The sequence below is a fragment of the Musca domestica genome, unplaced genomic scaffold, assembly GCF_030504385.1.
Source record: "Musca domestica strain aabys unplaced genomic scaffold, Musca_domestica.polishedcontigs.V.1.1 9, whole genome shotgun sequence".
Classification (NCBI taxonomy): domain Eukaryota; kingdom Metazoa; phylum Arthropoda; class Insecta; order Diptera; family Muscidae; genus Musca; species Musca domestica.
The window spans coordinates 5600037-5618837 of NW_026712435.1; the positions used below are offsets into that span (position 1 = coordinate 5600037).

Consider the following 18801-nt stretch of genomic DNA (forward strand, 5'->3'; position numbering starts at 1 on the left):
AATACGGATTTAAAAAAAATCGTTCTCAATTCGTTCCTGTGACATGTCTGTAAATGTGAACAACATAGGCAAATATGTTTGTTGTAATCAATAGTTTTTGTTTTTGGCGATCATTGATAGAGGCATGTTTTTTTTTTTTAATATGTTCGCATCACAGCACGCGGCTGTCAATAAGACAGTCATATGGTTTTCAAATGTCAAACCCTTTTCTAAATATCCAAGCAAATCCAATGACATTTCCTTATTTATACTATTCACATGATTATACATAGGTTACACAATTTAATTTCTTTATAGACGGTAAAGAACATTCTGCTTCAAATATATTTTTTCTGTATTCTATCTTAAGTAATAAATTTTTATTATTAAGAAATGCATATATACAAACCATACAAATAGTGGTGATTTAACTTAATTTGTCTGTACAAAATTTTCCTTAAAACTAAATATATGTAGATGTTCCTAAATAGATTGCGCCTATTCGCAAAAAATATATAATATTTCATAAACCACGTCTCATTAATTTATATTACTGCTATTACATTAAACCAGTAATTTTTGAAGCAAAGAAAACAATATGCGTAAATATACATTTAGGACTGATGACTAACTACAATTTCCCGAAAATTTTTTATCTTTTGGACAAAATACGATTCCAATGTCTCTGCGCACTTGTAAAATGATGATTCTTTAGGATTGTAATAACGGCAGTTATCAAATATTTTTGTCATGTCACCAATAAATTCTGATAATTTGTTATATGCGCCTTTGTTTAGCTTTTCTTCAATTTGTTTTAAATCTGAAATAAAATTTTGAAAAAAAAGTATATAAACGTATTGTCATTGATCCGATTTACAAACCCATTGGTTCTTTTATAACTTTGTAGTAATCGGGTGCCTCCTTTGGATCAACTGGTTCCATAAATGGCCAAGCACTTTTATGACCCTATGTATAGTTTAAAACAAATTAAAACAATATTTTAAATAAGTAATATAAGATTGTGCAAACTAGGCTTATGATATATTTAATGTTTCACCTGAACATGTTTGATTAATTTGTTGAGCTCAATAATTTCATGTTCTGTTAAATTTTTCATATTCGCCATATTTACTGAATTGTTTTTTTGACATGCTGGGCAGACATATTCGTCAATGAATTCGGCCTCACTCTGGACTATACCAACACATCGACCATGGAACCAGTCCTGGCATTTATCACAACAAATGTAAAATTGAGACTCATCATATGGTTGCCTACACAGACAGTAAAGTTCTTGGGTGTCTCTAGCTTTTTTGCAGTCATCGCATATAAATTCCGATAACCTCTTTGAATCCTCCTCAGTAATGTGGACACATTCACCGTGAAACCAATTACTACATATATCGCAACCCACGTAAAATCTAAAATATACAATAGATACAATTTTTAAATTCAACTCATTAGAATGTATTTCTTACTTTGTATCATCGTATGGAGTGCGACAAATGCAATATAGTTTTTCTTTTTTTCGACCTAGTTTTTTTCCTTTAGTATTGGAGTTGTGACCATTGTTAGAATTATTTACGATCGATTTTGGCGAAGTCTGCTTCTCTTGTCTATAAATAAAAAAAATTAATGGTAGAATATGTAATATTATGACAATAATTACTTCTTGTTTTCTATGAAAGGTGTGTTATTAACGTTATCATTATTATCATAATTATTTAAAATAATTTTCTGTGACATCTCGTCTTTGATTTGAAATTGTAGGTTGCGTTCAAGTAAAGATCGTTTCTTTAGAATGTTGCTTTTTAGATTGTCTTTGTGGCGTTCCAAAGTCTCCTGAAAATAAAATCAAATATTTAGAAATTAACTTATGTTTGTAATTAAAGCCGAAATATAATTAATTAACCAATTAACCTAACTTTAATAATGGTTAATGAAACTGAAACTGCCGATGAACACTTATGCATTTGTTAAACAGTAGGTGGCTACACCTAAGTCTGTTTTTACACGGTAGATTGGTTCCAGAAGAAGCCGTGTAAAAAAACAAACCGTGTAAAAAAGACATTGATTTTATGGGTGATTTGTTCCTAATGGGTGATTTGTTCCTAATTTCTAAAACCTATTAAAATTAGTGAAAAACAAGAATTTTTAAGAACAAGAATTCATGTCTATTTTATTAAATCAAATATATAATGCTTGTGCTATTCACATTTGCTTTGACCAGTAAAAAATGTTTGTACGCGCTAAAGGGGAATTCACTTAAATCTTTAAGCTAGTGTTCGCAAACTATTGATACTATCGATGGTTTCAGACTTTTTTCTTTCATAAATACTTCTTTGTGATATGAACATACTTCGCAAAAATTAAATTTGACAAAAAAATTTAAGTACATAAAATTTCAAATCGTGCTAAATGGAAAAAAAATTGTGTAAAAAAAATTAAAAATATTCAATTTTCAAACCGTGTTATATCAAAACCGTGTACAAAAAGACCGTGTAAAAACAGACTTAGGTGTATTTCATCGATCAATAGTGAAGAGTTGAAATTCATTGTTCTTTGTGCCGCAACACTCAAACAATACTTAGCTGACAATATTCGTCCTATAAGTGAAATTACATCGCTCTGCAAAGTACGTAAGCGCTTTGTAAAGGAAACGCTGTTGTTAAACATATACCAACATAGCTTTAGCCGTTGTCAAAAGTTATGCTATGCTTAAGGATCATAAGTTGTCATAAGTGCTGCTTCTAGAAAAAGGGGTATTGAGCGAAATCGGCCTGTACGACTCGCCTCACCGGCTTCAATAGCGGCCAGCGAGCCATTTTCCAGGCTTCGGGAACAATGTGGGTGGATAGCGACAGCATTAGAACTTTTGTCAGGTGCTCAACTAAGGGAGTTGTTTTCACATTGCTCCGGCCAAGTTTGATACGTTGCATAATCAACTATGTGTGTGGACGTCAGTCGTACGTGGAATTCCGGAACAAGAAGTCCAAAGCCCGTAGAGTGAAACAAGGAGTTCCACAAGGTGGGGTGATATCTCCGGAACTGTTTAACTTCGACCTTTCCGGAATTCCTCGCCCTCCAGACGGCATGGAGATCGTAATGTATGCGGATGATTCTACGATAATGGCGTCGGACCCAGTGGTCGATGACATATCTCGCGAAGCTTGCCGCATACTTCCACGCGAGGAATATGAAAATATCCGTCACGAAATCAACGGCCACACTCTTTACCATATGATCTGCGGAGATCACAGCTGAATGTGCAGGTCGAGGAGGGGGATTTAATACCGACCACGAAGTACCCCAAGATTCTAGGTGTCACATTCGACACTATGTTTAAGGCGTCCGCGCAAGCCGCAGCTATCTGCGACAAGATGAAAAGTAGGAACAATGTCCACAGGCGCTAGCCGGCAGCACTTGGGGTGCGGACAAGGAAACCTTGTTGATCTCTAATAACGATCTGTGGTCAGCCATGTGGCTCCAGTGTGGTCTGCGAATACTAGTGCTACGCAGTGGAAGCACATCCAGATCTGCCAAAATGCTGCCCTGAGAACTACGACGGGGTGTCTCCTCATGACACCAGTAGACCATCTACATGAGGAGGTAAAAGTCCTTCCCCCTTACGTCAGCATAATCATATGCTTTCGTTACAGTACCTGCTTGGGTGTAGCCATTATATGTGGATACAACACCCCCCAACCTGGCGTGTCAGGAAGGACATATACGATTATAAGAGATAACCTCTAGATCAAGAAGCCTATCAGGCAGGTCTGAGTGGCATTCATACCGATGCAGTCGCGGAAGCCCCCCCCCCATCCATTGCAGTAGGAGAACGCCAGCTGCCCAGACAAACCAGGGTAGTTTTGGCGCAATTACGTTCAGGATGGTGTAGTCGTCTTAATTCGTATTGGGCACGAATTGAAGATGTGCGTGACGACTGCCCGGCGTGTGATATGGCCGAACAATTGCACAGTCAAACCTACCCAACTCACTCCAGAAGATCTCTGGCTTAAGTCGTTTAAGTAGCCGAATTTTTAAACCTGGAGCATGACCCAGATTAGCTGAATGCAAACTCTCACATGTACTACCTCCACAATAACAACAACAATGACGGATTGACCAGAGACAACATCACAGTTTCGGCTGGCGTCTGCCACTTCACTGCATACATTTCCGTGTTAGATAATTGTTTTCTTTCTAAGCAGCATAACTCTGGCCAACGTCTTCGTCGTCCTGACCAGAATCATCATCTGATCGTCGTGACAATACGCAGTTTCCCAAACAGCAACCTATTTGCATCGTTTATGAGCATTAACGGACTCTCAGTTTATGAATAGGAGGAATCTTAATGGAAATTGCGGAATCTTAATGGAAATTGAACGTATTGAGGAAGGATCGCACCAGAAGTGAGGTGGGGGATTAACGTTCCTGTTACAACGATTCTGTTCAATACAGATCTATCTCCAATACATGAAATGTTTATCGGTAGCAGTCAAGTGTGTAACTGCTGAGGTAGAGGTACTTAATGTATAGATCCGGCCGATTAATAGCTGGGAACCGCGTTATTTGCCCGCAGTTGATCAACAATAACGGCCAGGTACGAGGGAATCTTAATGCCCATCTTGATATGTGGTTTTCCATCCTAGGTAATGACCATATTCTGCACTGTAAACGAGAAGGCCCCCACACGAATAAGAGGAGATTATGATTGTACGCCATATTCAACATAGTATCATCCGTTCTTAAATTTTGACGTAAAGTAGCAACACATGATATCTTTGAGTCATACCATCTCCCGATAATCTCTGAACGCCGCACTTCAAAGAGTTCACCAACCTTCGCTTTAGAGAACTGCCTAACTCTTCTGATGTTTTGCTATAGCAGAAAGGATCTTCGAAAGGATCGAGACATCAACGATTTAATCGCTCTCGAACCCTGAGAAGAAGAATGAAAGCAATTCAGTCATTTTTACGATGGGCTTAGTCATCCAAAGCGTTGGACCCGGGCAAAATCTTAATAGCAATGTGTAAACAACTCCGGGAGTAGAGCACCTGACAAAAGTTCTCATCCTGTCGCTATACACCCACATTGTTCCCGAAGCCTGGAAAATGGCTCGGTGGCCGCTATTGAAGCCGGTAGAGGCGAGTCGTAACGGCCGATTTCGATTTTGTAGCCAGTATCGAAGACTCTTTGGACTTTACCCCTCCTTTGCATTACAGGATGCTATCCAGTTGCAAAATACGGATTCCGTCCACAACAGTACTGCCCGCCATATCCATATTAGTCGAGGACTAAAAACATAACAACACTGGGCGCCAGTCGTGTAGAATTTCGGAACAAGAAGTCCAATCCCAGTAGAGTAAAACAAGGAGTTCCCCAAGGAGGGGTGATATCTCCGGAACTGTTTTACACTTACATTACCGAGATTCCAGGTGTTCCAGACGGCATTGAAATCGCAGTGTAAAGATATACAGACCTGAAAGAACGCTACGCGGAGAACTGCCTCCTCATGATACCAAAGGACCATCTACATACATGCAGTATGTCAGCATAACGATATGCTTGTGTTGCGTTGGGAGTCACCCAAAATATATCATATAGTGGTTAATATTCTCGCATCCAGGTGTGTTTTTGATGGACCTACGCGATCTAGAGTTGTCCAACGCTATAAGAGAGAGTCTCTAGATCAAACAGCCTATCAGGCAGGTATGAGTAACATTCTTACTGATGCAGTCACAGATGCCATCAACAATTACAGTATAAATGCCGTAAACAATAAAAAAAAATGTCATGTCAAGTCATAATGGAGATATTGAGACAACTGAATACGCCGGGAGTTGAGTAAGGTACTCAATACTCAGGCTTTACTATTCCATTAAAGAAAGCTATCCGGTTGCCAGCCATCAACACAAATTAAGTCCACAATACAGCACCACACAACAACATTGAACGCCATATCCACACATATCAGTCAAGGATTAAACCAGAACAAGCCGTATCATAGAACAGTGTTGGTAGCCTATGACCTATCAAAGGCATTTGATACGACAACCACACCACACTGTTTGAGGATGTAAAGAGAACTACGCCCGCCATGTCTAGAACGTTAAATAATCAACTATGTGTGTAGACGACTTTCGTACGTGGAAATTCCGGGACAAGAAGTCCAAACCCCGTAATCTGTCTAATCTCTATCTTTCCGGAATTCCTCGCTTGGTTGTTAGGAATCATACAAACCATCGCATTTTTGTGACTTGCCGACACTAACATCTACGGCAGAACTTTAGCGGTTGGTGAGAAAAACAAAACAAACAGGTTACGAAGCACAAATAGGTAGCCTAAAGGGGGCCAAGACATATTAGATTATCTAAATGCTGACAATCTATTAAGTCTTAATTAAACAACCTTTTCAAATAAAATCAGGAAGGGGGTGTTAGACATTACTTTATATTCAGAATATCTTATAAACGAGATTCAGAACTTGAAGGTCGACGTAAAAAAATTGTATATTCTGGGACAGCTACCATAATAAACTCAAAGAATACAACAAAATAGTAGGAACAGCAAATTTGTGTATACCCCAAAACCTGACATGAGGCGAGGATAACATCGTTCTTACTTAAAACCATGGAAAATACAATCAACACCATTATTAAAAACAAGATATCAAACGATATGCTCAAATGTAAACAACATGCATACGTTAAGGGAGGCTCAGAGGAAACCGCAATACAATATTTGTACACCACATCGAGAGCACTTGCGTTAAAACACATTGGCAGTATGCACTTATCCAATCCCTAGATAAATTTCAGGTCGACGATCCCTCAGGACAGGATAAACCATATGCTAAGAAATAGATGGATAAGTTGCGGGCTATATGACGTTATCATAAGGGACAAAGTTGGTCAAGCAAAGCCACAAGGAAGAATTTTATCACATCTCCTGTGGATTACTACCATAAACAGTCTATCAAAGGTCTTAAACAACGAAGGTTTTGAATTGCTAGGCAGACGACGTCATAATACTTCTGAGGGAAATAATTCTAACATGTGCAGAAGAGACGTGTCGGCTATGAAACTCACATACAACTGGGCCAGACCAAGAGGCCTTTACGTAAACCCGGAAAACTGAGATATGTTTTTTCGCCAGGAAAACAAAACTGGGGGACTTCAATGAACCTGTCTTCCTGAATAAGACAATCAACATTTCCAAAAAGGTTAAATATCTAGGTGTGATACTAGAACGGAAACTGAATTGGAGAGCCCACTTCCATGAAAGAACCTATAAAGCTTATAGCTTATTAAGGTAGGCAAAGTGCTATAGGTTCTAAATGGAAATTCAATCCAAAGATAACATACTGAATATTTAAAAGCATAATTAGACCTGTTCTAACATACCAACTAGGGATTTATATGCAATTTTAAATGTTTTAAGATACGGTATGAACCGTTGCGGCCATAAGGCTCAAGGCGACGAACGAGTGGATAAATAATGGCAACGTGGCATTGAAAACATTTAAGGGCCTGATTACCTGAGACAATTGTAGCTACCTCATGTGAAACATAAATTCATAGAATTAAAGCATGAAAAAAATGTGGGGTGACTATATTGACAACCTCGCGATAAAAAAATAATAGTAAGATATGAAACCTTATTGTTATTTTCATCAAAATATATGAAAGATTCAATAAATTAAAAAAAAATATTTAACTAATTATAATTAATTCATAATAGAGACTCGTGGGCCGATGGATTCCTATTACAAATACCGACTGAAAACAACAAATATTCCCAACACGGCTCAGTACGCATTATATGCGTACCAGGTCATGCGGGAATTAGAGGTAACGATATAGCGAATTATCTCGCCAAAACAAACAGGGGGTTAGCAACAGTAAACAATCTAATACCTCAAATGCATCAGGTCTAATGTTGAAGACATGGAAAAAACCCATATATGGACGTCCTATGGTACTCACAAGGAACTCCTTGTGTGGATTTTCAGACAATACCATTGGAAAATATGGCAAAAATCATCAAAATACCGAATATCGGGGGTACTGTTATATGGGGGATATACGATATCGTGGACCTATATAGACAATTCTATTCTATTCAGGTCTAGTGTTGAAGACATGAAAAAAAACCCATATATGGACGTCCTATGGTACTCACAAGGAACTCCTTGTGTGGATTTTCAGACAATACCATTGGAAAATATGGCAAAAATCATCAAAATACCGAATATCGGGGGTACTGTTATATGGGGGATATACGATATCGTGGACCTATATAGACAATTCTCTTTCAGGGGATAAAGTGTTCACAAAGAACACCTTGTGCAGAATTTCAGACAATTGCATTGAAAAATGTGGCGAAAATCATCAAAATACCGAATATCGGGGGTACCGTTATATGGAGGATATACGATATCGTTAACCTATATAGATCATTCTCTTCTAAGGGATATCTTTATTCGTTTTGAATGTAGCGTGATTACAAAAGACCGACGGTCGGGCGGACAGTGCTAAATCGTCTTCGAATTTTTCGCTGATCAAGAATATATATACTTTGTTGGGTCTAAAATGATTATTTCGATGAGTTACAAACGGAATGACGAACTTAATATACCCTCCATACTATGTATGCCCAGGGTTTTCAAATATCAGATCCCAATTCTTAGGTAACAACTCCATACCAGACCTTAATCAGATCATGGTATATAAGATAAAAAAGTTGAGGAATTTTATCAAGACAACTGAATTCCTAATATAATTGATTGTAAACTGTCCGACTTCTTTCAATAACATCTACTCTACAGCGCACAACAGACCTATACTGGCTTAAGTGTATGTCCACCAGGACAAGCGGCGATTTTATCGCCCTCTTTTTAACCTGACCAAAGTCTTTAATTGAATTTTTCCACCACGACTTTTTCAGGTTTCGTTGGAGATGGGAGCGTTGTACTAATTGGACGAACGTAGCGTGGTGGTGTACAATTTACATCAAATTCTTTATATATATTTTTGTCCGATTTCAAGTTCACCAAAAGTGTAATATTTGCCCAATTAGGATAAATATTGGCAGACCCTACCGAATGTAATCTCAATTAAAATACATGAACATATGGACAGACGTGCAAAAATCGATTCAGAATGTTATTCTATAGAGATCACAAAAGCAATTATCAAACAAATGCACAAAGACATAATACTCCGTACCACAGTGTGGAGTATTTAACAATCGATTCGTGCAAATATTATGTTTAAACTTCTATAGATTCCTCTATAATTTGATTTAACTTTATCTAAAAATGTCAATATTTGCGGCTTTAACAAATCGATATGGATATGATATACATATATTTATTTATTCATTTCATACCATAATACCAAAGCCTCCAAGGCCAATGAATATTATTAATAACGTAATTATGCTCCAATTAGAAAATAATAACTTAAAACTAATAATTAAGTCAATATATTTGGCTGCCCAGCCATAACTGCACAAAAATTAAAAAAAAAATAATTTTAATAATAAATAAAGGGCGTGATAGCAACAAAACAACAAGCCTTAAATATGTGTACATACATATCTCAAAAGTAAAAAAAATCATTTACTGTTTTTAACAAACAAACTAATAATATACATTAGATATTATGAAGATCAGAATTACGAAGGTGGCCTATAAGTTTTAAGCGGAAATCATTATTAGCCGGTGAAAATATTCTCAGTTCAGTAGGTGAATAATTTCATAAACGGGCAACTCGTATTACAAAAGATCTCTCAAAAGTAGAATTGTATTTTCTAGGTATAAATATCTGAGTATTTCTCGAGGACATAGCAAACCTAAACATATTCCTTAATAAAGCAGGTACATCTGTTTTCACAATTTTATAAAAAGTGCTTAACACCCTACAATTAACAAACCGTTCAAAGTTAATTTCCAAGAAAATATCAACATAGTCAGATATATGCTGTACAAGTTTATCTCCAAAGACAAAGCGAGTAATGGAATTAACCACACGTTTTAACTTCGAAGACACACGTTCTATTGTGCCAAACATAACCTCCAAGCCATAATAAATATGACGCATCAGGAGAGCATAAGCAATTCTCCTTTTGACCCAGATCGGAAGAGAAAGATTCGTAGAATATAACATGCGGATAATACAACACTTTTCTTTGAACAAAGTCAACATGTGTGTCAAATAAAAGTTTATCATCAACAAATATACCTAAAATTTTATGACAATTTACAATAGCAACTTTACCTCTATTAAGAAAAATATTTAGCTGAGATGAGAAATTGCCAAAGCATATGGCTCTAGGTTTCACAGGATTGGTCACCAGCATGTTATCAAAACACCACTGTTCAAAACGAGCTAGGCAATCATTAATTTCCGTCTCGAATATCTGCGAGTCATAAACATTACTAAAGACAAGGAAGACATCATCAGCAAACAAGAGCAATTTGCAGTTCAAGTCAGAAAAGCATTCCTTGCCATATAGCACAAACAGCAAAGGACCTAACATAGAACCCTGTGGTACACCACATGTAAGAGACAGCACATTTGACGATTTTCCATTAAGAACAACAAATTGGCTCCTATCATGCAAATAAGACTCAACAAGCTTACAAGCGATTGTAGAAAAATTAAACTCAGAAATAAGTTTAAGTACCAAATATGCATGAGAAATAGAGTTAAATGCTTTCGTATGATACAATGACACAACTACACTGTTAATGTTTACATTTGCATTATTCCTAAGAATATCCGTCATGTATAGTATCAAATAGAAATCACAATAGATCCACGTTAATTTTATTAAGTCCAACGTATAGACCACAGTTTATTTGTTTATAAACAAACGTAAACAGCAATATAAACTAAATGATCAGCTGCGATACGGCATAGGGTTGCCGTATTCAGGTTGCCACAAAAAAGTATTGCAAAATTGGTATTTGGAATAGCTGTTTGTATTTTTCTCGATCGTGCCCAACGCTACTCATTTCCCACCCCTGTCGACCGAGGGGGCGACCATCCCCATACGTAGGATGGCTTATCAGGAGGCGTTAGTAATTCCAGCTGCAGAAAATAACTTCATCAGCCGAATAAAAATACTATTATCTAGACTAAATCTATTGATCATTTAAAAACAAAATTATATTAGATTTTATTATAGCTATATCTATACCAAAATCTACATAAGTATATAAATAATTAAAATCAACGCTCATTTTACAAACAGGGTCACCCATCGCATAGTTTGAGCGATGTAAGTCAATATATAAAAATTGACAATTTAAACATTTATTCTAATAGACGAGATTAGAAAATAAGATGGTACAGTACCGTTTAAAATTTCTAACATCATTATACAATTAAACATAATGCGTCTATTTTTTAATTAAGGTAATCGAATTAATTCTAACATGCTAGTATAAGAGGGCAAAACATAATTATTGTCCCATTTTAAACCTCTTAAACCAAAAAGCAGGAATTGCTTCTGTACGGACTCGATTTTATCGGAATAGAGATGCCGGATGCTTTATTTATATAATAATGAATGACCGTCAATATTATATTGTAATATCAGAGAAGAAGATCTGGAGAAGCACATATGCTTACATTTGCTTAAATTTAAATCCACACAATTTAACCTGCACCATTTAAAAAGGCTATCTAAATCGTTTTGAAGTAAACTAGCTCGTTTATCACAATTATGGGAAATGAATAATTTAACATCATCTGCGTACATTAACAATTTCGAGTAATTTATGGAATTAGGTAAATCGTTGATAAATAAAAGAAAGAGGATTGGTCCAAGGTGACTTCCTTGCGGAACACCTGATGGAACGTTAATCGTTTTGGATAGATATCCTTCAAACAAAACTAGTTGTGATCTGTCTTGTAAGTAAGATGATATCCATTTGAATAAGTTTGTGTTGAAACCCATATAATTTAATTTATATATTAGGAGTTCATGGTTAACCCTATCAAAAGCTTTACTAAAATCAGTATAAATTGTATCATTTTGTTTACGCTGAACAAATCCTTTTATTACTGTTGACGTAAATTGTATAAGATTTGTTGTAGTTGAAAGACCACTACGAAAACCATGCTGATATGGACTTAATATAGATTGAATTTTCTGTGAAATTACTGCAGTAATTAATTTTTCGAACAATTTTTGAATGGCACTTAATTTTGCAATTCCTCTATAATTTGACACATTAGTAAGACTACCAGACTTATGTAAAGGTAAAATATAAGATTTTTTCCAGAAAGTGACCAAATTTCAGTGAATAATTAAACAATATAGTTAACGGAAGTGCTAATGTTTCTGAACAATATTTAAGAATTATATTAGGTATGCCATCCGGTCCTGGACATTTAATCGATTTTAAACTACGCAGACTATTGGACACATCCTGACGTTGTAGAAAAGGCATACAAATTTGATCAGCCTGTGATAACTTATAAGGATACGAATCTTTAATTTGGCAAGATGTAGTGGAATAGGTTGTGGCAAAAAAAATCTGCGAAACATACAGCAATATCTGTGCCTGGGACAAATTCTTTATTGTTATATTTCAATACTGAGGAAACTTTTCGTTTTAGATTAACAAAATCATAAAAAGATTTAGGATTGGATTTAAAATTGTTTTTAATCTTGTCTAGGTAAAGACTATACAATCTACGAGACTCTAAAGTATATTTAGATCTAGCAACAGAGTCATTAGTGTAGTCTATTGTTAAGCCTGATTTTTTATATTTACGAAAAAGCTTATTTTTAGAATTTTTTAAACTTGATAACTCAGGGGTTATCCATGGATATTTATTTGAATTTTTAACTCTAGTGGTTGGAACACATTCCAGTTCAAATCTATTTAAAATATCATAAAATTTATTAATTACATATTCTAAATCTTTATGGCTGTTATACTGGCACACAGAAGCCCAACTTACGGAGGAAATGAGGGTATTAAGCTTTCGAAAATTAGTTGTTTTGTAATTAAGGACAGTTTTAAATGAGTCGGACTGACTTTCTTCAATTACATAACTGTGAGTCATGAAGATATATAAAGTTGGATGATATATATCTTCAGGAGTGCATATTGGAGGAATTCTGAATATATCAAAATGCTGTGTTATATTTACAAACGCCAAATCAAGAATTTTGCCGTGGGAATTTTTCACACTATTTATTTGAAAAAGATTTAAGTCACACAAACTATTTATAACATCAAATGTATACTGGGTACTGTTCATTTCGGATGGCAAAGGAATCAAAGCTTCAGAATCTGGCTTTGGAAGCCACCTAAAGGAAGGCATATTAAAATCACCAAGGATCAGAATGCGATCGGAATCTTTCATTTTTTCCGTGATTAAATTTATTGCTGATAAATGCTGATTATAAATGTCAAGTGAAGATGAAGGGGGAATATGAGAGCAAGTTACAAACAATTTAGATTTGCCAAATTCAATGGAAACACCAACAAATTCTATATCAAGAAAATCATTAAGATCAATTAAATTAGTGGTATATTTGGTATCAACTGCAATAAGGACGCCACCACCTTTTTTACAAACACGATCTTTTCTAAATATTTCATATTTTGAACATAAAATTTCACTATTTAATATAGATATTTTTAACCAAGTCTCGGAGAAAACCAATACATTATAATTGAAACCAATACTATCAGTATATAAACTGGTTATGTATTAAGCCCCCTTTCATTCTGATAGCAAATAGAAAATGAGTCATTTAGTTTTTTTTGGCACCGAATCTGGTGTAAGAGGCAAATGAGCTAAATTATCGGATCTCTTCACAAATTCTTTAATAAATGCCCTAGCAGGCTTTATCAAAAGCTTTGCTGAAATCGATATAAATTGTGTCAGTTTGCTTGTTGTGAAGAAACCCTTTACTTACCTCTGATGAGAATGGAATAAAATTAATAATGGTTGAGAGCCCACTTCGGAAACCATGTTGAAATGGACTTAGGATAGATAAGACTTTATGGGAAATTGCATAATTTTTCAAACAACTTCGGAACGGCTCCCAACTTTGCAATTCCTCTATAATTGGAAACATCTACTAAGCTGTCAGAATTATGTAAAGGCACCAAATAGGATTTTTTCCAATCAGAAGGGAAATGACAAAATTTAAGTGAATAATTGTACATGAGTGTTAAAGGACTGATAATAAGGCATTTGAACAGAAACCCGAACAGCTTTTAAATGACGTAGACTTTTGAAAATTATTGGAACTGAAAATATGGTATAGTTGCTTCAGGAATTTCTGATAATTTATATGGATAGGAAAATTTTTGCGGGATGTTGTCATAAGAATAGACAGACGCGAAAAATTTAGCAAAACATTCAGCGATTTTAGTATCGGAAACATATTTATTATTATCAACTTTTAATATTTTTTATATTTTCGAAAAAGTTTGTTCGTAGAATTTTTAATAGTTAACAATTGGGCGTAATCCAAGGAAGTTTTTTTGAACTTATTTTTTCGATTTAAGGAGTACATTCTTCGAAAAATTTGTTTAAAATACTATAAATTTTTTTTACTACGGATTCGAGTTTATTAACGTTATTACAACTACACAAAGAAGTCTAGTCTATAGAAGGAATTAGTGAATTTTCTTAGACTAAGAAAATTAGTTCTTTTATAATTAAAAACTTGTTTTGCTGGTTGCTGGTTATTATACTCAGTGACATTAATATACACACTGTTGGATGATAATTATATTCGGGTATTGAGATAGCAGGGATTCTTAAAATTTCAAAGTACTGTGTGATATTAACAAATGCCAAATCAAAAAAATTTCCATAACTATTTTCTACACTGTTTATTTGATGAAGCTCTAAATCGCAAAAGCGATCCACAAAATCAAATGAAAAATGGTTAGAATTCCCAGATGGGGTTAAGGAGTCATCGATTCTGAATCTGGCAATGAGAGTCATATAATAGATGGAAAGTTGAAATCACCAAGGAGCAAAATATAATCAATAACATCCATTTTCTGAACTATTATTGATGAGATATGGCGATAATATAAAGTAGCATCTGACGATAGTGGTATATTAGAGCATGAGACACGAAATGTAGATTTGCCCAAATCGACAATTGGGCTGATAAATTCAATATCATTAAAATCATTTATTTCAACTATATTGGAGGGATATGTTGCATCGACAGCAAAAAGAACTTCCCCACCTTGTTTATTTATACGATATTTGCGATATAATTGATATTTTGGACATAAAATTTGGGTATTCAAATATCAAATGTTGTAATCAAAGGCAAAACTGTCAGTGTATAAGTGAGATAATTAAGACTTTATACCCCTTACATGCTGATAGCAAATTGATAAATCATTATTTATTTTTTTTTTTTTTTGAAGCAGGACCAGTTAAGTGAGGTATATGAGCTAAATCTTCTAATTTTTCTACAAATTATTTTACAAATGCCCTAGCAGGCCAGAATTCATTCGTAATTACCGTATCGGCTGAGGAAATAATATGCAATCTGACAACATTACTTGAACACTTCTTAGCAGTCCTTTTACGCTTCGGACCAGATGCGACTGGTGAGGAAACTAATTCATCTAAATTAGGAAATTTTTCGAAAATTGCATTAAAACGGCACATTCGGAGTTAAATATTCCAAATATCCCTATTAATTTCCCGAATTTCCGCAGATATTTCTTTCGAAAAGTTTTAAAACGCTCACTAATATTAAGGCTTTTAATACAACGCATTAATCCATTAAAATCTAAATTGAGGGCATCAGCAACTTTTACCTCAATTACAGCACACTGAGCATGCGACCGGTTGAGGTAAACCCACATTCAACAATGCATAAAACACACTACACCAAATCACTAACAAGTATGCTCGTAAGAAATATACTTATCTATGATTTTATACTAATTGTGTCACACAAATTAGTTTAAAGACTTCAAAAATACCTTTTTTATTAGTTTTCAATTTATAAAATTTGTTATATTGCGCCACTATATTTTGAGATATATTTTTTATCGGCATTTTTGTGTTGGAAGAATTAAAAGAATGGAAGCCAATAAAATCAATATTTAAATGAAGTAGTTTAAAAATCAAACTACTCTATATATTTATCCATAATATAGTCAATAATATCTTGACCACAAATATCCACAGAAAGATCACAGATCACAGAAAGACAATGTTTGTTAATACTAAAGGTACAAAAATTTATTAGATGATGAGCGTGCACAGCAGCTAATTTATATGAATGAAAAAGTAAGTTAAACTCAAGTGACTCTCAGAAAAAGACTGAATTGGCGGTTGCACTGCGTGCTACTATATTGTTAATGTGAGTTGACCCAATTTGTTTATCGAAGCTTGGCCAATAAACATAACTTCTGGCAATGATTTTGCTACGTTCCGCTGATAAGTGTCCTTTATGAAGTTGTTGTAATATGATTCAGTAATTACTACACGACTATTAAAATAATGCTACCATCGAACTTTGAGAGATTTTCCTTGAGTAGAAAAATTGAATAATTGATGGGTTAACATTTTTGCTGGTTTCTGGCCACTCTGTTTAAATGTATTTAATGACCATTTGTAAATCCGTGTCTTTTGTTGTTGCATCGACTATCATTTTAAATTATATCGGGAGAACTGACAAAGTTGTCAGTTGTCGAATGATATTGAAGCCACTATAAAGTCATCTGGTGGTTTTTCGTGATTGTTGACTACTCTTGATAACACATCAGCGTGACCAAAGTCCTTTGTGTTCGTGTATTTGATTTCGAAGTTGTAAGCGAGAAATTAAGAGCCCATGGTTGTAAACGATTCGCTGTGTAAATTGGAATTCATTTATTTGAACCAAATATTGCTAGTAAGGGTTTGTGATCGGTGTGTAGAATGAATTTGCGTCCGAATAACATTTTGTTAGACTTTTGGACGACGAATATAAGGACTAGGCCTTCTTTTTTATTTAGCTGTAATTATTTTTCCCATGTGTAAGTGATCTGGAAACATGGTGTTGTCTGGAAACATATGATAAATAACCGGGCCAATTCCGTGAGATGATGCATCTGCAGCTACATGTATAGGCAAGTTTGGATTGTAAGGCGTTAAAAGCAGATCTGATGTCAAGGCGTTCTTGAAGTCATTTAATGACGCCCACTCGAACTTGCCGTTCTTTTTAGCAGATCATGTTGTTTACAAATTTTCCGTAATTATTAATAGAGCCTAACAATGATCTTACTTCCGTTATCTGGTGTTTTAAGAGTTGAACGGCTGCTATTTTGATTGGATCTGGTTTGATTCCATCTTTGCTTATAATCTGTTCCAAATAGTTGATTTGTTTTTGAATTTGAGCTTGAATCCGTGTTCTTGAATTCTTTGTAAACGTTTGTTTAAATTGGATTTATATTCCGAAGTAGTTGCACTTGATAACATAATGGCATCTATATATGCTTTTACTCCTTCTATGCCTGCAAATAGCTCATCCATGAAATGCTCCCGGAGCTGATTTTATACCTGATGAATTTACCGGTGCAATTTTTCCAGCATTTTCAATCTGAGAAGTTCAGTTTCATTTTCAGTTCTTGCTGCGATAGGAACTGGTCGTTTGAGAACAAATATTTGTTTAGTGTTTGGCAGTAATTGTATGTTGATTTTTGTTTGGCACAGACCTGTGGTATTGTTATTAAAACAGATTCATACTTCGTTTTCAGTTCATTTCATCAACGAAGGTTATTAGATGACACCATGATGATATTGGTTTCTGCCATAAATTGAATGAATGAATCCAATCAATTTCCAGGATATTAAGTTTTTTGTTTTTACGTATATTGAGTTTGCGTCGCTAGAGTTGTCATCAGTTTTGTAAGCTTCTAGCCTACCTATAACTTTCCATGTGTTGATGGATATAATTGATATGACATGATTGATACTGCATCAGTATCAATTTGAAATTTTTCCGGATTTTTGTTAATTAGGACAGTTGTGTATTTCCTTAAGTCGCGGAAATTAATGTTGCGTGTTTTGAAAACTGTCATAGTGTTGAATGATTTCCTTTTGGATTGTTGGATTTTTTGAATTAATTTTGGTTCTCTCAGACGATGAAATTCTTACCAGTATTTTCGTCTACTAGTTGATCTAGGTTCTTGTAGTGTTGTCTTATGTCGTTATCTTTTGCTGACTTGAGTTCTAACACGAAAATGAGACATTTAAATTGGTCGATTTTTAATTCTTTCACTTTAAATAGCTCGTTTACCCTGCTAGCGTAGCGAGATTTGGGTTTTCGTTTTATAGAAGAGTTTCTCTACCGTATCCTTTAGAGTCATGTCTTCAGGTTTTGCTGGTAGTTAGAAATCTTTCGTGTACTTGGTTTTACATTATTCTTCCTAACAAGGGTACTTTGTCATGTACTTCGAGGTAGCTTGCTTCTTTTTCGAAAACATGCACAAACCCGTTGTACCACGTTTGAAATATCAGATCGCTCTCTGGCTCGTGCAGAAATGCGTCATTGATTGTGCTAGTGATTCCATTAATACTACTTTGGATGAATTTGATGTTTGTGGTGAATGTGGCGAACTTGATGCTCGCTGTGCTTGAAGGAGATTAGCCATATGCTCTAGCTGCTGCGACATAGCTTTTTGTTGCTCTGTTAACAATTGTATAATTGTGTCTTGAGACATTTGCGGATTGTCGCGTGTGCAATTATCTATTGATCAATTACCACTATTTGTTGTTTGTGCGATTAATAATCAATTTTCACTTTCCTCGTCACGACTTT

General features: G+C 35.0%; 1 protein-coding gene across 2 annotated transcripts in view; it reads right to left on the reverse strand.

Moving 5' to 3' along the window:
- Positions 1–281: 281 nt before the first annotated feature.
- The window catches only part of LOC101894934 (nucleosome-remodeling factor subunit NURF301), a 37666-nt gene continuing 19146 nt past the window's right edge, over positions 282–18801 (reverse strand). For both annotated transcript variants that reach the window (XM_005188475.4, XM_005188474.4), the window contains 5 exons: positions 1649–1821; positions 1458–1595; positions 1037–1400; positions 861–945; positions 282–799 (listed from right to left, as the gene is read on the reverse strand). In XM_005188475.4, coding sequence (XP_005188532.1) covers positions 594–799; positions 861–945; positions 1037–1400; positions 1458–1595; positions 1649–1821 — 966 coding nt within the window. In that variant the 3' untranslated portion in view covers positions 282–593. The remainder of the gene's footprint in view (positions 800–860; positions 946–1036; positions 1401–1457; positions 1596–1648; positions 1822–18801) is intronic.